This window comes from Bombina bombina, chromosome 6 (assembly GCF_027579735.1).
Source record: "Bombina bombina isolate aBomBom1 chromosome 6, aBomBom1.pri, whole genome shotgun sequence".
Taxonomy (NCBI): domain Eukaryota; kingdom Metazoa; phylum Chordata; class Amphibia; order Anura; family Bombinatoridae; genus Bombina; species Bombina bombina.
In genome coordinates, this window is record NC_069504.1 from 496,013,770 (window position 1) to 496,032,250 (window position 18,481).

General features: G+C 38.2%; 1 protein-coding gene across 1 annotated transcript in view; it reads right to left on the bottom strand.

The window, feature by feature from the left end:
• Nucleotides 1-18,481, bottom strand: part of MPI (mannose phosphate isomerase) — an 87,360-nt gene that overhangs the window by 27,385 nt on the left and 41,494 nt on the right. Inside the window, exons 5-6 of the mRNA XM_053717356.1 lie at nt 16,655-16,843; nt 6,457-6,630 (exon numbers count right to left, since the gene is read on the bottom strand). Coding sequence (XP_053573331.1) covers nt 6,457-6,630; nt 16,655-16,843 — 363 coding nt within the window. The remainder of the gene's footprint in view (nt 1-6,456; nt 6,631-16,654; nt 16,844-18,481) is intronic.

Below are 18,481 nucleotides of genomic sequence, written 5' to 3' on the forward strand. Positions count from 1 at the left end.
ACTCCCCTCATTAGAGGAATCATCTTGGGCAATATCATATCTATGGCATTATTATCCCTACTTTGTTTGGACATTATGACACAAATATATCACATATATTTAAATGGGGAGACACATTGGCTTTCATACATATAGAACATCGTTATCTGATGGTTCAGACATGTTAAACAGGCTTAAACTTGTTAACAAAGCACAAAAAACGTTTTACAATAAAACCGTTACTGTCCCTTTAAATTTTAAACTGAACACACTTTATTACTGAATATGTGAAAAAGTATGAAGGAATTGTTCAATTTCACCACAGTAACTTAAAGCCTTAAAAGTATTGCACACCAAATTTGAAAGCTTTAACCCTTAAAATAACGGAACCGGAGCCGTTTTTACATTTAACCCCTATACAGTCCCAGGTATCTGCTTTGCTGAGACCCAACCAAGCCCAGAGGGGAATACGATACCAAATGATGCCTTCTATAAGCTTTTTCAGTGGTTCTTAGCTCCTCACACATGCATCTGCATGCCATGCTTTCCAAAAACAACTGCGCATTAGAGGCGCGAAAATGAGGCTCTGTCTATGACTAGAAAAGGCCCCCAGTGAAAAAGGTGTCCAATACAGTGCCTGCCGTTTTTATTAAAACAATCCCCAAGATTTAACAACTATTAAAAGTAATAATCTGCCAAATATACTTAGTAAAGTAATCGTTTTAGCCCAGAAAAATGTCTACCAGTTTTTTAAGCCCTAATGAAGCCCTTTATTCTTTTACTTAAACAAAGAAAATGGCTTACCGGTTCCCATAGGGAAAATGACAGCTTCCAGCATTACCGAGTCTTGTTAGAAATGTGTCATACCTCAAGCAGCAAAAATCTGCTCACTGTTTCCCCCAACTGAAGTTAATTCCTCTCAACAGTCCTGTGTGGAAACAGCCATCGATTTTAGTAACGGTTGCTAAAATCATTTTCCTCTTACAAACAGAAATCTTCATCTCTTTCCTGTTTCAGAGTAAATAGTACATACCAGCACTATTTTAAAATAACAAACTCTTGATTGAAGAATAAAAACTACATTTAAACACCAAAAAACTCTAAGCCATCTCCGTAGAGATGTTGCCTGTACAACGGCAAAGAGAATGACTGGGGAAGGCGGAGCCTAGGAGGGATCATGTGACCAGCTTTGCTGGGCTCTTTGCCATTTCCTGTTGGGGAAGAGAATATCCCACAAGTAAGGATGACGCCGTGGACCGGACACACCTATGTTGGAGAAACAATGAATATCAGGAAGATTAGCAATCTTTCTGTGAAAAAGAACAGAAAGAGCAGAGATTTGTCCTTTCAAAGAACTTGCGGATAAACCTTTATCTAAACCATCCTGAAGAAACTGTAAAATTCTCGGAATTCTAAAAGAATGCCAAGAAAAATGATGAGAAAGACACCAAGAAATATAAGTCTTCCAGACTCTATAATATATCTCTCTGGATACAGATTTACGAGCCTGTAACATAGTATTAACCACAGAGTCAGAGAAACCTCTTTGACCAAGAATCAAGCGTTCAATCTCCATACCTTTAAATTTAAGGATTTGAGATCCTGATGGAAAAAAGGACCTTGCGACAGAAGGTCTGGTCTTAGCGGAAGAGTCCACGGATGGCAAGAGGCCATCCGGACAAGATCCGCATACCAAAACCTGTGAGGCCATGCCGGAGCTACCAGCAGAACAAACGAGCATTCCTTCAGAATCTTGGAGATTACTCTTGGAAGAAGAACTAGAGGCGGAAAGATATAGGCAGGATGATACTTCCAAGGAAGTGATAATGCATCCACTGCTTCCGCCTGAGGATCCCGGGATCTGGACAGATACCTGGGAAGTTTCTTGTTTAGATGAGACACCATCAGATCTATTTCTGGAAGCTCCCACATTTGAACAATCTGAAGAAAAACCTCTGGGTGAAGAGACCATTCGCCCGGATGCAACGTTTGGCGACTGAGATAATCCGCTTCCCAATTGTCTATACCTGGGATATGAACCGCAGAGATTAGACAGGAGCTGGATTCCGCCCAAACCAGAATTCGAGATACTTCTTTCATAGCCAGAGGACTGTGAGTCCCTCCTTCATGATTGATGTATGCCACAGTTGTGACATTGTCTGTCTGAAAACAAATGAACGATTCTCTCTTCAGAAGAGGCCAAGACTGAAGAGCTCTGAAAATTGCACTGAGTTCCAAAATATTGATCGGTAATCTCACCTCCTGAGATTCCCAAACTCCTTGTGCCGTCAGAGATCCCCACACAGCTCCCCAACCTGTGAGACTTGCATCTGTTGAAATTACAGTCCAGGTCGGAAGAACAAAAGAAGCCCCCTGAATTAAATGATGGTGATCTGTCCACCACGTTAGAGAGTGTCGTACAATCGGTTTTAAAGATATTAATTGAGATATCTTTGTGTAATCCCTGCACCATTGATTCAGCATACAGAGCTGAAGAGGTCGCATGTGAAAACGAGCAAAGGGGATCGCGTCCGATGCAGCAGTCATAAGACCTAGAATTTCCATGCATAAGGCTACCGAAGGGAATGATTGTGACTGAAGGTTTCGACAAGCTGAAATCAATTTTAGACGTCTCTTGTCTGTCAAAGACAGAGTCATGGACACTGAATCTATCTGGAAACCCAGAAAGGTTACCCTTGTCTGAGGAATCAATGAACTTTTTAGTGAATTGATCCTCCAACCATGATCTTGAAGAAACAACACAAGTCGATTCGTATGAGATTCTGCTAAATGTAAAGACTGAGCAAGTACCAAGATATCGTCCAAATAAGGAAATACCACAATACCCTGTTCTCTGATTACAGACAGAAGGGCACCGAGAACCTTTGTAACCTTTGTAGCTAGGCCAAACGGCAGAGCCACAAACTGGTAATGCTTGTCCAGAAAAGAGAATCTCAGGAACTGATAATGATCTGGATGAATCGGAATATGCAGATATGCATCCTGTAAATCTATTGTGGACATATAATGCCCTTGCTGAACAAAAGGCAAGATAGTCCTTACAGTTACCATTTTGAACGTTGGTATCCTTACATAACGATTCAATATTTTTAGATCCAGAACTGGTCTGAAGGAATTCTCCTTCTTTGGTACAATGAAGAGATTTGAATAAAACCCCATCCCCTGTTCCAGAACTGGAACTGGCATAATTACTCCAGCCAACTCTAGATCTGAAACACATTTCAGAAATGCTTGAGCTTTCACTGGATTTACTGGGACACGGGAAAGAAAAAATCTCTTTGCAGGAGGTCTTATCTTGAAACCAATTCTGTACCCTTCTGAAACAATGTTCTGAATCCAAAGATTGTGAACAGAATTGATCCAAATTTCTTTGAAAAAACGTAACCTGCCCCCTACCAGCTGAGCTGGAATGAGGGCCGCACCTTCATGTGGACTTAGAAGCTGGCTTTCCTTTTCTAGAAGGCTTGGATTTATTCCAGACTGGAGATGGTTTCCAAACTGAAACTGCTCCTGAGGATGAAGGATCAGGCTTTTGTTCTTTGTTGAAACGAACGAAAACGATTATTAGCCCTGTTTTTACCCTTAGATTTTTTATCCTGTGGTAAAAAAGTTCCTTTCCCACCAGTAACAGTTGACATAATAGAATCCAACTATAGAATCCAACTGAGAACCAAATAATTTGTTACCCTGGAAAGAAATGGAAAGTAGAGTTGATTTAGAAGACATATCAGCATTCCAAGTTTTAAGCCATAAAGCTCTTCTAGCTAAAATAGCTAGAGACATAAACCTGACATCAACTCTGATAATATCAAAAATGGCATCACAGATAAAATTATTAGCATGTTGAAGAAGAATAATAATATTATGAGAATCATGATCTGTTACTTGTTGCGCTAAAGTTTCCAACCAAAAAGTTGAAGCTGCAGCAACATCAGCCAATGATATAGCAGGTCTAAGAAGATTACCTGAACACAGATGAGCTTTTCTTAGAAAGGATTCAATTTTCCTATCTAAATGATCCTTAAACGAAGTACCATCTGACGTAGGAATAGTAGTACGTTTAGCAAGGGTAGAAATAGCCCCATCAACTTTAGGGATTTTGTCCCAAAATTCTAATCTGTCAGACGGCACAGGATATAATTGCTTAAAACGTTTAGAAGGAGTAAATGAATTACCCAAATTATTCCATTCTCTGGAAATTACTTCAGAAATAGGAACAGGAAAAACTTCTGGAATAACCACAGGAGATTTAAAGACCTTATCTAAACGTTTAGATTTAGTATCAAGAGGACCAGAATCCTCAATTTCTAAAGCAATTAGTACTTCTTTAAGTAAAGAACGAATAAATTCCATTTTAAATAAATATGAAGATTTATCAGCATCAATCTCTGAGACAGAATCCTCTGAACCAGAAGAGTCATTAGAATCAGAATGATGATGTTCATTTAAAAATTCATCTGTATAAAGAGAAGTTTTAAAAGATTTTTTATGTTTACTAGAAGGAGGAAATAACAGACATAGCCTTCTTGATGGATTCAGAAACAAAATCTCTTATGTTATCAGGAACATTCTGAACATTAGATGTTGATGGAACTGCAACAGGTAATGGTACATTACTAAAGGAAATATTATCTGCATTAACAAGTTTGTCATGACAATTAATACAAACAACAGCTGGAGGAATAGCTACCAAAAGTTTACAGCAGATACACTTAGCTTTGGTAGTTCCAGCACCAGACAGCGATTTTCCTGAAGTATCTTCTGACTCAGATGCAACGTGAGACATCTTGCAATATGTAAGAGAAAAAACAACATATAAAGCAAAATTGATCAAATTCCTTAAATGACAGTTTCAGGAATGGGAAAAAATGCCAGTGAACAAGCTTCTAGCAACCAGAAGCAATAAATAATGAGACTTAAATAATGTGGAGACAAAAGCGACGCCCATATATTTTTAGCGCCAAATAAGATGCCCACATTATTTGGCGCCTAAATGCTTTTGGCGCCAAAAATTACGCCACGTCCGGAACGCCGACATTTTGTGGCGCAAAAGAACGTCAAAAATGACGCAACTTCCGGCGACACGTATGACGCCGGAAACAGAAAAGATTTTTTGCGCCAAAAAAGTCAGCGCCAAAAATGACGCAATAAAATGAAGCATTTTCAGCCCCCGCGAGCCTAACAGCCCACAGGGAAAAAAGTCAAATCTTTAAGGTAAGAAAAATATTTGATTCAAATGCATTATCCCAAATATGAAACTGACTGTCTGAAAATAAGGAATGTTGAACATCCTGAGTCAAGGCAAATAAATGTTTGAATACATATATTTAGAACTTTATTAAAAAAGTGCCCAACCATAGCTTAGAGTGTCACAGAAAATAAGACTTACTTACCCCAGGACACTCATCTACATGTTGTAGAAAGCCAAACCAGTACTGAAACGAAAATCAGCAGAGGTAATGGTATATTTATAAGAGTATATCGTCGATCTGAAAAGGGAGGTAAGAGATGAATCTCTACGACCGATAACAGAGAACCTATGAAATAGACCCCGTAGAAGGAGATCATTGAATTCAAACAGGCAATACTCTCCTCACATCCCTCTGACATTCACTGCACGCTGAGAGGAAAACCGGGCTCCAACCTGCTGCGGAGCGCATATCAACGTAGAATCTAGCACAAACTTACTTCACCACCTCCATAGGAGGCAAAGTTTGTAAAACTGAATTGTGGGTGTGGTGAGGGGTGTATTTATAGGCATTTTAAGGTTTGGGAAACTTTGCCCCTCCTGGTAGGAATGTATATCCCATACGTCACTAGCTCATGGACTCTTGCTAATTACATGAAAGAAATGATTATTTAAAACTCCAGTCCTTTCTTGAAGGGAACATACCCATTACAGGATTATCCAAATCTTCTGACACTTCTCTGCCACCTCCTAAAGTGATGAAAGGCAAAGAATGACTGGGGGGGTAGAGGAAGTGGGAGGGATATTAAAGCCTTTGGTTGGGGTGTCTTTGCCTCCTCCTGGTGGCCAAGTGTTGTATTTCCTAACAGTAAGGAATGAAGTCGTGGACTCTCCCTGCCTTATGGAAGGAAAGTAATAGCTCATCTTAGCTTAATATTGATTTCAATTTTAGCTGGGTGGTCAGTAAAATCAGCTGGGTGGTGTGCCCATGAAATAGGCCCTAGGGAGAACCCAGACATAATATTAACAAACACAATAAAGAGGCTTTTCAATAATGTATCACAGGAGTGCTCCAAAACAGCAAAACCCTTTGAATGTTGCAAACAAAATTACAATTGTAAATGCTCTGAGAGAGAAATAGAGACTCTATACTGCCCCTTTAAGATGGTGCTGTAGTCTCTCTTTTTGCTATATCACTAGCTTGTGTGTTCTTTGTATTTTGCCCAATAGTGTTTATTTATAGTCACATTTGATTACATTTTGCTTACCTCCTTTTAGATAAGCGTGGGGTTCATTAGCCCCCAAATACATGGCTTCTCCAGGCTGCAGGGTCAGTACATTGAGGAAGTAGATTGCAAAGCAGCCAATATCCCCAGGAAACTGAGAGTGTAATGTAAGCAGCAGATCTCCGATGCAAGGAGAGACGTCTAATCCATTCTGAGCTGAGACAAAGAAGCTAATGTTAAAAAACTGTTATACAAAATAGATAGAATCAAGTGACACACAGACATGAGGAGAAAAATAAAATAAAACTAAATAATGTGGGGAGCAGTGATCAGATGCAAAAAAATAAAAAAGTGTCAATTATCAAAAACGTGAGCATTATAGTGTAATGTTCAGAACCCCGATTAATGAGACAATCAGCTATCCATCTAAAATTATTTGAGGGACCTTGCAGTACTGATAAGACTTATTATATAATCTCACCAGAACACAGGGCATTATCAAATTGGGCCTTGGATCTTTAAGGGTATAGAGAAAGTGAGAAATGATAGAGATAGAAATAGATGATAGAGATAGCATACATTAGTTAATAAGCCAAAAAGGAAAAATAGTAGCTGTAAGGTACAGTAAATATCTTGAGATCTTAATATAAAATATTTAGTTACGTACAGTAAGACAACTTTGCAACATACTTTTATTATTTATTTTGCCCCCTTTCCATATAATTTAGCTCTGAAAATTGTGGCTTCTTTAAAGGGAAACTGAACCCCATTTTTTTTCTTTTGTGCGTCAGATAGAGCATGCCATTTTAAGCAACTTTCCAATTTACTCTTTATATCAAGTTTTCTTTGTTCTCTTGTTATCTTTATTTGAAAAAGAAGGTATCTAAGCTAAGGAGCCCTGGACAGCACTTGTTTATTGGTGGGTGAATTTATCCACCAATCAGCAAGAACAACCCAGATTGTTCACCAAAAATGGGCCGGCATCTAAGCTTACATTCTTGCTTTTCAAATAAAGATACCAATAGAATGAAGAAAATTTGATAATAGGAGTAAATTAAAAAGTTGCTTAAGCTTAAAATTGCATGCTCTGAAACAAGAACCTTTAACTATCAGCCTGTTTATAAGCCACTACAGACAGCTTATCACATGCTTTTTTATTAACTTTTCACAACAAGAGACTGCTAATTCATGTGAGCCATATAGAAAACATTGTGGAGTCGTGCACAACACAGCACTAATTTGCTAATCAGTCAATAGATCATAAATAAATAGCCATGTGATCAGGGGGCAGTCTGCAGAGGCTTAGATACAAGATTTACACAGAGGTTAAAAAGTATATTAAAGGGACAGTCTACACCAAAGGGATAATCCCTTTATTACCCATTCCCCAGTTCTGCATAACTAACACAGTTATATTAATGTACTTTTAACCTCTGTGATTACCTTGTATCTAAGCCTCTGCAAACTGCCCCCTTTTTCAGTTCTTTTGACAGACTTGCAGTTTAGCCAATCAGTGCCTGCTCCCAGATAACTTCATGTGCACGAGCACAGTATATCTATATGAAATACATGAACTAACACCCTCTAGTGGTGAAAAACTGTTAAAATGCATTCTGAAAAGGAGGTGGCCTTCAAGGTCTAAGAAATTAGCATATGAACCTCCTAGGTTAAGCTTTCAACTAAGAATACCAAGAGAACAAAGCAAAATTGGTGATAAAAGTAAATTGGAAAATTGTTTAAAATGACATGCTCTATCTGAATCATGGAAGTGTTTTTTGGCCTAGACTGTCCCTTTAAGATAACCATGTTGCTTATGCAAAACTGGGGAATGGGTAATAAAGGGATTATCCATCTTTTATCCAGGTTTAGACTTGGTGGATATGTTTTTTTTACAAGACAAAAGAAATATCTTGTAATTACAAGGCGTTTACTGTCCCTTTAATATATATTAAAAAATATATAAATAAAAAAAAAACACCAATCCATAGTGAAGCTAGAAAACATATACATCATGGAAAGACAATTCTTGGATCACTTTTAGTATATCTGTGCCAATGAGATTAGCCCTAAAATTTTTATCTTATTTTTGTTGCCAGTGATTATATATAATATGGGTACAGTGACAGCACCAGGAGTATCCCTGTTCTCTGCATAAGTCTAGTACATAATGCTAACTGATTAACGAATGTAAGGAAACAGGACTAAGACAGTAAGTGAGAGGTGGGACTTCCGGCTGGGGCGGAGCGAACAGGTAGCTGCCGTCTGCCACGCTTCTTTGTGTTTGAGAATTAAGTTACTCTCCAGCCTCCCGAAGAGTACCTTGACCTAAATTTGACGAGTTAGGGCCGGTACAGGATCCACGGAACCCTGAGTGGAAGTCCTTATGAGGCATTAGAACGCTTTGTTGCTAAAGCATTCCTTTCTGATACCTTTGTATGCTGAGTGGCCCTCTGACTCGACTAGCAGCTTGCTGAACTTCACCTACCACCGAGTACCTAACTAACCTAAGCCTGGTATTCGATACAGGGGCTGTAGTTGATTTTGTGGCTGTGGCGGTTGCCACAAAGAAACGAGCCAGTGGGTAGTCATTAGTGGACCTTACCCGAATCGATAAGGTGTGCAGGTTTTCGGAAGGACTAACGCCATGGCGCACATCTTCGGTGTACTTACCCAGGATTCCGGTACTGTGGCAAAGAAGAATCTTGGTAGGATCTATAATATGCAGACGGAGGGATGGGCAAATCCCACGGCCCTCCGTAAAGTCAAATTTTTTCCGCTTTAGAGAGCAGCTGTCCCTACAGGTGGGGTACGAAAATGCTTTGAAGTATTTCCGCTATTTGGAAGGTGTGTGCTCTACATTGGAGGAATGGACCAATCCCATTACCCCTCGTAAACACACCTCCTATTGAATCTAGCGTGGCCCGTGCGGCTGATTGCTGTGGCGATGTCGCCTCTCCTTTGCTGGTATCGGTCTCCCTCTGCTGGGAATTGAGAGCCACCCTGCGGTCCTTGCCAGATCTTTCAGCCGAGCCTGAACTGTACCGTAAGTGCGCCTCATTTGAGTTCCCAATAAGTGCTGACTTTGTTTGCTGTGGATTTGTTTGCCTGCTGATCAATGAAGGGCTGCAGCACTCCATCTGTAACTAGCTATCCTCCGGGTTTGAGAACCAGTCAGTAGGCATTGTAACATTATGACTGTCAGATGGCTGAAGTTTTCCTGATGGGCAACTAACTTTGGGTTGAGCACTGTATATACGTAACACAGCCTATTGATATACTGTGTCTTTTTGCCTTTGGGACTCAAACATGCAAAGTACTTTCTAGTTCCCGCTTCTGTCTCAAATTAGTTTGTTATACAGACCGGGTTACTTTAGAATTGTGGTTCACTGTTGTCTAATTCCGGATGAGCCTGCATACCTTATAAATGCTGCACTGTAAATGTTAAGCTTTGGTCCGAATTTCAGGCTTCTTGTGTTAGGTTCTGATATATAATAAATATAGAAATTTATATAGCTAACTTGCTAGCGAATAATGGTGTAATATAGGAGAATATTCATATAATTGTTATTCCTCAGTGGTGTTGTCCTTTTATTTTGTTCAGGTTGCTGCCTCAAGCTAATATTGTATAGAGCCTATTGGCATTTTGTCTTAATATTTTCAGGTGTGAGTCTAGGACTATTTTGTAGTCTAAAATTATCCTTTCTAGCCGTGTTTTAGGAGGAACCCTAATTACATGTTATAACACACTAATAGTAGTTTAGGTGCACACTAAGTGCACTAGATTCTCCGGGTTAAGCAGGACCTAGTTCTAGTCTTCACGTATAAAGGAGTATATTATCTTGGACCTACTGACCCCCTATTTTTTTGAGTTTTTGCACATTTTTTTGACCCTATTTTCACAGAAGTCACTAGCTGCCATAGGGCAACATTACTCGCTGGTCAAGTTCAATTGACTTGCGCTTATATCTTGGTCTTTTTTTTTCACAACATTTTTAGACACTATAACTCACAAGTATTCACAGTGGCGAATGGATAGATTCATTTCTCACCAGACAGGTTCCTCTCCCATTATGCCCCCTAAATATAAGGATAAGAAAGGTAACATTAAAAATATAGATCCCACCCTTGATACTTCTCATGAGCGAGGGGCAGCTAGTATCTGCTTTAATGATATGTCAGAATTTGCTTCCGAAGTTGCTAAAATGATTGCACCGCATTTAGACATAATCAAATCGGAGATTTCTAATCTGACGAGTGAAATTAGACAATTTACAGCTAGAATGGAGGAGGTGGAGACAAGGGTGTCTGATTTGTAGGAAAGATTAAATCTTTATGTCCCCTCCACAGTCACTCAAGGCAAGGCCATCTCTCTTTTGCAGTCTCGATTGAGGCGTAACATTTTGAGGGTTATTGGCCTTCCAAAATCGGCTGAGTTCCAAGATCTGATGACCTTTGTCTCTGTCACTCTAACTCAGTCACTCTTGATCCCGCCCCCTCCCACACCTTTTCTGATAGAAAGAGCGCACAGAATTGGGCAACTTAGAGAGAATAATGTTGAGTCTAAACCCAGACCTATTATTTTTAAGTTCGTTAATTATCAAGATAAATTGCTATATTTGAAATATTACAGGAAACTCAATTCCCTTTCTATTGACATGCACAAGATCTTGATTTTTCAAGACTTCTCTTCCGAAACCCTGACTAAAAGAAGAGAAATGTCTCCCTTCTATACGAAATTCATGAAAGCAGAGTGTAATGTTAGATTAGTCTACCCTGCGAAACTTCTAGAGTCAAGGGCAGGGATTTCATATACATTAAATAATACTAACGAAGCAGTATCTCTCTGTAAGGAGTTGGGTTTACCATGAATCTGATTAATATATTATGAATCATTAGTGGCTGTCTAATTACTAGGATAAAGAATGGAGTTTGTTTTAATATGCTTTTTGGTTTTTAAACTCTGTTCGCAGGAATGTGACTTGTATATTATGTCTTCCCCCCCCCCCCCTTTTTTTTCCGTTTTATCAAATGATGAGTCACTGATTGTTATTAGTTTTTTAGATCATACTATGAAGTATATACAATGTTGCTGGGTTGCAAATTTATTTTCAGAAATGTGGTTTAAGTTGTGAGGCATATACATTTATGAGGGTCCCCCCCCCCTTTTTTTTTTCCTATCTCTTCTCTGTTTCTCCCCCTCCCCTTCCCTCCACAATTTCTTTGTACTGATCTTTTGTACCCATTCTTAGTTGAGATAAATGTTATCAACTTTTAAAATAGTTTCATGGAATGTAGGTGGCATAACCTCCCCAATAAAAAGGAAATCAATAATTAAGCATCTCGGTAAGTTTAAACCGGATATTGCTTTCTTACAGGAGATCCATTTAAAATCATCTGAAATCTTTAAACTTCAGACTAATTGGGTTGGTGAAGTCATTGCTGCCCCCTATAACTCACGGAAGAGAGGCATGGCAATTCTTTTTAATAAATCCCTAGATTACAAACTAGAATCCACTTTTTCAGATCCGGAAGGCCGCTTTCAAATTATAGAGATGCTTTATAATAAAACACGATTCATTCTCTGTAATATTTACAGCCCCAACAAGGTTGACAAGGAATTTTGGAACAATATGGCACTAAATCTACATAAATATAGATGTAAGGGCAAAATCTCAGTGGCAGGAGATTTCAATTTAATCACGGAACCCATACTAGATAGAGCTAAAAAAAATCCATGGATTATAAGGGATAGGAAAGTTTGTATCCTTCAGAAATTTTGTTTTCACTTAAAGTTAATAGATATCTGGCGCTCTCAGAATCCAGACTTAAGATCTTATACATGTATGTCTAAAGGACATCAATCTCTGTCTAGGATTGATCTGTTTCTGATCGCTGAGTCCTTGATTGGTCTTAAATGGAGAGCAGATATTGGTGACATAGTAATTTCGGATCATGCTATTATTACGTTATCACTTAATGCGTCCCTTATACATCCGCCCTGTAACCAGACCATTTTTTTCCCGAAATACCTGGTGAACAATGTTAAATTTCAAAATTGGCTGAATGTGCAATGGAGAGAATTTGTTAATTATAATATTTCATATATAGAGAAATTAGAGGTGTTTTGGGAATCCGCCAAGGCTGTGCTAAGAGATAAGATAAAGGCCTATATGTGCCGACTTATAAAAAAACTTTGCGTGATATTTTTTTATTAAACAGAAAACTACTTAAGAGGTTCGTAGGCAAAAGGCTCCTTATGGAGGATTTGTGGGTAGGTCCGCTAAATTATTGGCTAGGATTACGAAATCAATTAACAGGAATAGTATAGCGGCAATCAGAAGTGGTACCGATAGATTTACTAATAATGTGGATATTAGTAGAGTTTTCTTTAACTATTTCAGAGAGCTATATAAGCACGAGGAGCATGAGGTAAATAAAGAAAAAGTATTTGGGGGAAAAATTTTAAATTCTTTAGAAATTTTGGCTGGAATCAACAGACCTATTTCAGAGGATGAAATTTTAGTGGCGATTAAGATAGCCAAGACCAATAAAGCGGCTGGCCCAGATTGTCTTCCTATCAAATTTTATAGGATTCTACAGTCTCAAATATCCCCATTACTTGAGAAACTATTCAATTTGTATTTTATTAACAATACCAAATGTTCCTCATATTTTACAGCCGCCAATATATCTTTAATCCTTAAAAAAAATAAAGACCCGGAACTTACATCCTCATACAGGCCCATATCAGTATTGCCAACATTTATTATAGCCAATAGATTAAAACCACATTTAGGCCTGATAATCCATGAAAATCAATCAGGTTTTATGTCAGGTAGGAACCCGGCCAAGAATATGCGAAAGGTAATGACATTGCTAGATATTTTTTGGAATAAATTTAAATCTTCTAGACATAAGGATACTGTAGATTTGGCCATATTAACAGTTGATGCAGAAAAAGCGTTCGATCGTATCTTCTGGAAACATTTATTTTTCTCTTTAGAATAGTTTGGCTTGACTGGATATCCTAATAATTGTATTCACCTAATATATTGTGCTCCGGCCTCTGCTATAATTATTAAATGGTGAGATCTCACAGCGCCTGGTTCTACAAAGGGGTACCAGACAAGGTTGCCCTCTCTTTCCGTTACTATTTAATGTATCATTGGAACCTTTGGCGATTTTTCTTTGCCAACAATTGGAGGGTATTCATTTAGGTGGACATAAACTGGTTCTATTACTATACGCTGATGATTTACTCCTATTTTTAATTAACATTAAGAGGAATCTCCCTCTCCTTATGGATATTGTCGTAGTTTTTGGCCAAATCTCAGGCTATAAAATCAATCTGTCTAAATCCGAACTTCTATGGTTGAATAAAAAGGATCATAGCATTAAACATCCATTTATTGAAACCTTGCAGATTACCTATCTTGGTATCAAGTGAAGTCCCAACCCAGAAGAATGGTACAATCTAAATTTTCACAGATGTTTTGCAGAATGTAAGAAAAAGATAGAGGACTGGGTAAATCTACCAATTTCCTTAAAAGGGACACCGAACCCAAATTGTTTCTTTTGTGATTCAGATAGAGCATGACATTTTAAGCAACTTTCTAATTTACTCCTATTATCAAATTTTCTTCATTCTCTTGGTATCTTTATTTGAAATGCAAGAATGTAAGTTTAGATGCCGGCCCATTTTTGGTGGACAACCTGGGTTGTCCTTCTGATTGGTGGATAAATTCATCCACCAATAAAAAGTGCTGTCCAGAGTACTGAACCAAAAAAAGCTTAGATGCCTTTTTCAAATAAAGATAACAAGAGAACAAAGAAAAATTGATAATAGGAGTAAATTAGAAAGTTGCTTAAAATGTCATGCTCTATCTGAATCACGAAAGAAAATATTTTTGGTTCAGTGTCCCGTTAGCATGCATCACGCTAATTAAAACTACACTTTTTCCTAAATTATTGTATTTGATACAAAATATCCCAATCCCCATCCATAAAGCTGACATAATAAAATATAATAAATCTTGTTCTAATTTCCTTTGGAGAGGGGTGAAGGCACGTATTGCGGTACACTGTTTTATGAATGATAAAGTTGCGGCGGGTTTAGCCTTACCTAATATACAATCTTACAGTTTAGCCGCCCGTGCTAAGATTGCATTTGACTGGTTAACTGAACAAGAACAAGTCACCTATTCTGCCTGGGAATTATTCCTGGTGGCTCCCTTTTAATTAAATGCTATTTTGCATTGTCCAATAACCTCCCTCCTCTCGTCTGTCTTTTCCCTAATAACTTTAAAAAATATTATTACATCATGGCAAAAGCTCTGTGTCGAGGTGGGATGCTCGCCTTATGTTTCAAAGTTTTTACCTATTACAGGTAATCCAAATTTTTCGCCGGGTCTAACAGACAGTATTTTTAGACAGTGGTCCAGTAAAGGCTTGAAATATATTACACAAGCTCTAGATTTGGGTTTATCTCCTTTAACCTTTACTGATTTATGTATCAATATGGGCTTTCTAAGAGACTTTTATGCCTATTTGCAGATAAGACATTTTTGTTTCGAACTAATACAAAAAGGTATGGTATGGACTGGTCACTTTGAGATTTACAGAGTAGGATTAAAGGGACAGTTCACCCAAAATGTTTCTCCCCTTTAAATTATTCCCAATGATCCTTTTAACCTACTAGAGTGTATTAAATTGGTTACAAGTAGCTCCTTTACTCCTATTTCAGCATTTGATATAACTGATTTAGCCTGTGGTATCGCCACCTATACTGAACAAATTAATACTGGAGTAAAGGCTATTGAATAGCCTAAGTATACACAGCCAGCAGAAGAGATTACACTCTCAGTGGGATGCAGGATAGTTAAGTAATAAAATGATAATTTTCCATTGTTCTCTCTATGTATTGAGCTTTGGTGTTCCAGCCAAATAAAAGATAAGGAAGCAAGTCTGTTTACACAAACTTAGAACATAATGAGATCTGATATCACCTTTAAATTCAACCCATTGTAATAGGCTGTGGTTTCAAAGCACAAAATCAGCTACTTCATATACACAAATAAGCATGAAAATGGAATTTCTCAAATATTTTATACTCTGCAGTTGGTATAACAAGTCATTTAAAATACATTAATGGAAAAACAATTTTACAGTGTACTGCCCCTTTAATGCATATCAAATGGGTGTATACTCCATTTCTTCTCTTTATTCTCTTCTCAATCAACGTCCCTCTGCAGATCAATTGGAATATATAGTTTCTAAATGGAGTAACATTTTTGCTGATATAGATACTCAGGTAATAACGGACACCTTTAAATTAATAGAGAAAGTCTGGGTTCTGACGGCTTGGAGAGAGTCTCCGATTAAAATAAGTTTAATGGCGTATTTGACCCCAGAGAGACTATCTAGGTGGTATAAGACAAATATTTTATGTTCTAGATGCAGTGCCCCTGCCGCAGACCTACTAAATTGTTTCTGGGCCTGCCCTAAAATCAGGCAGTTCTGGGTTAAAGTGACGTATTGGATGAACTTAATACTACAGTTAGATTTTCATATTCAGCTGATGAAAATAAAAAATTTTTTAGCCAAATTCCAAGGAACCCATAAAAACTTTAAGCCAATTAACACTATTATATTCCTAGGGCGAAATCTTATTTTGAGATCATGGAAGGCGCAAGTAGCACCGTATTTGAAAAAACTTAAAAATGCATTGGCATCTCAATGTTTGTTAGAAGTTACAATGTAATTTACAAAACCCTACTGATGCCCAATTAGCACTATTTTTCAAGCACTGGAAAGTGTATATTTTGTCATTTCCAGTCTCTGCCCAAATTGCCCTAGTTAAACCGTTAATTAAAGCTTCCAATGTCCAAATACACCTGCCCAGCTCATGGCTCGGTAACAACTGAGTGTGGGAAGAGAGGGGGGGGGGGAGGTAGGGTCCCCCTTTTTTTTTTCTTTTTTAGGCAACATGGTAAAATGCAATAGTAGAGAATTTACGAAGTTTCACCTAGTGCTTTATTTGTGCTTTTCGGGTCTTGTGTGACTTTTGTTCAGATTTTGCTTTTTTGATCCTGTAATATTTTCTGTTGTTTGACAAATAAAAAAAAATAAAATAAAAAAAAAGACAGTAAGTGAAAGAAGAGACATTAACATGCTGAGAATCCAGTTTCTCAGATGTAAGTGAAATATATAAATGTGCTGGAATACTGTTGCAGTTGTTTACCTTGCTGAGATACTCGCTGCACCAGGAGGTTGAGTTGCTCAGCACACTCCTTCTTGCCACTCTGCATCATGTGTGTGAAGCATCTCTGCAGAGCATCCCGCACCTTTATACCATCACATGGTTCTACAGCACACATCTCCAACTCCTGCGCAGCCTCTTGGCCAATCAGAGCACAGAACTCTGGCACATCTGTAAGGAGATGAGAGAAATTCTAAATTAAAAAAGGGACAGTCTACTCCAGAATTGTTATTGTTTAAAAAAAAAAAATAGATAATCCCTTTATCACCTACTACCCAGTTTTGCATAACCAATACTGCTATATTCATACACTTTTTAGTAATTACCTTGTTTCTAAGCCTCTGCAGACTGCCCCCTTATTTCAGTTTTTTTGACAGACATACATTTTAGCTAGTCAGCACAATGTTATCTATATGACACACGTGAACTAGCAGTGTCTGTCAAAAAGCACTGAGATAAGAGGCAGTTCAATGGCATAGAAATTAGCATATGAACCTACCTAGGTTTAGTTTTCCACAAAGAATACCAAGAGAGCAAAGCAAATTTGATAAAAGTAAATTGGAAAGTTGTTTAAAATTGCATGCCCTATTGGACTATTGGACTGTCCCTTTAAGCGCAAACTATTGTCTTGGGTAGCCTAAGACACGCACACACACACACATATAAAAAATTTCTGTAGATTTTAACAGCAGACACAAATCATTACGCTAACCTACTATTCCACATTATAACAATTACGTCTTCCCTTATAATTTGCTGATAGTTGTTTTTGTACACTACACACTATATATATATATATATATATACACATACATACATACATACATACACACACACAAAAAAACAAAAAGGTATGCGCACATCCATTTTCAAAAGCACAACATATTTTTTGAACTGCTGCAAAAAATTGGCTGCAAACATCATCAATAGACAACTATTCTTTTAAAATAAAATTGGGATCTTAGTCACACAATATGACCATATTTTGCTTAGCCAGTCACCACTTACAAGGTGCCCCAATATAGACTGGTCCTAACACTACAGTCCTTTGCCACAGTGGGCTGAATCATTCCTGTTTTTACTCTTCATAATAGAATGAGACTCCCTGGCTTAATATTCACAACTCTATTATACTGTCATGAGCACACCTGAACTTGGGTGGGGTGCTTTAATTATTATTATTATTATTATCGGTTATTTTTAGCGCGCCAACAGATTCCGCAGCGCTATTAACAAAGGCAGAGTACAAAAAACAGTTATAGGGATCAAATGGGTAGAGGGCCCTGCCAAGAGTTGCACTGTTGTAGTCAGCTCTTGAGAAGGTGATCAACAAAAAGCTGGACTCTTAAGCTTACATGCCAGGGGGGTTCAGGGGATAGCAATGGAGAAAAGGAATTGGTATAAAGAAAGGTTAGCTTAGGTTGTATGCATCCCTGAACAGTAGAGTCTTTAGGGAGCACTTGAAGCTTTTAAAACTAGAAGAGAGTCTTGTAGAGCGAGGCAGAGAATTCCACAAGATGGGAGCCAGTCTGGAGAAGTCCTGTAAACGGGATTGTGATGAGGTGACAAGAGAGGAGGAGAGGAGGAGGTCGTGAGCAGAGCAAAGGGGACGGGAGGGAGAGTATCTGGAGACAAGGTCTGAGATATAGGGGGGAGCAGTGCAGTTGAGGGCTTTGTATGTCAGAGTGAGAATTTTGTGTTTGATCCTAGAGGCAAGAGGAAGCCAGTGAAGGGATTGGCAGAGAGGTGCAGCTGATGAAGAGCGACGTGTAAGGAAGATGAGTCTGGCAGAGGCATTCATTAAGGATT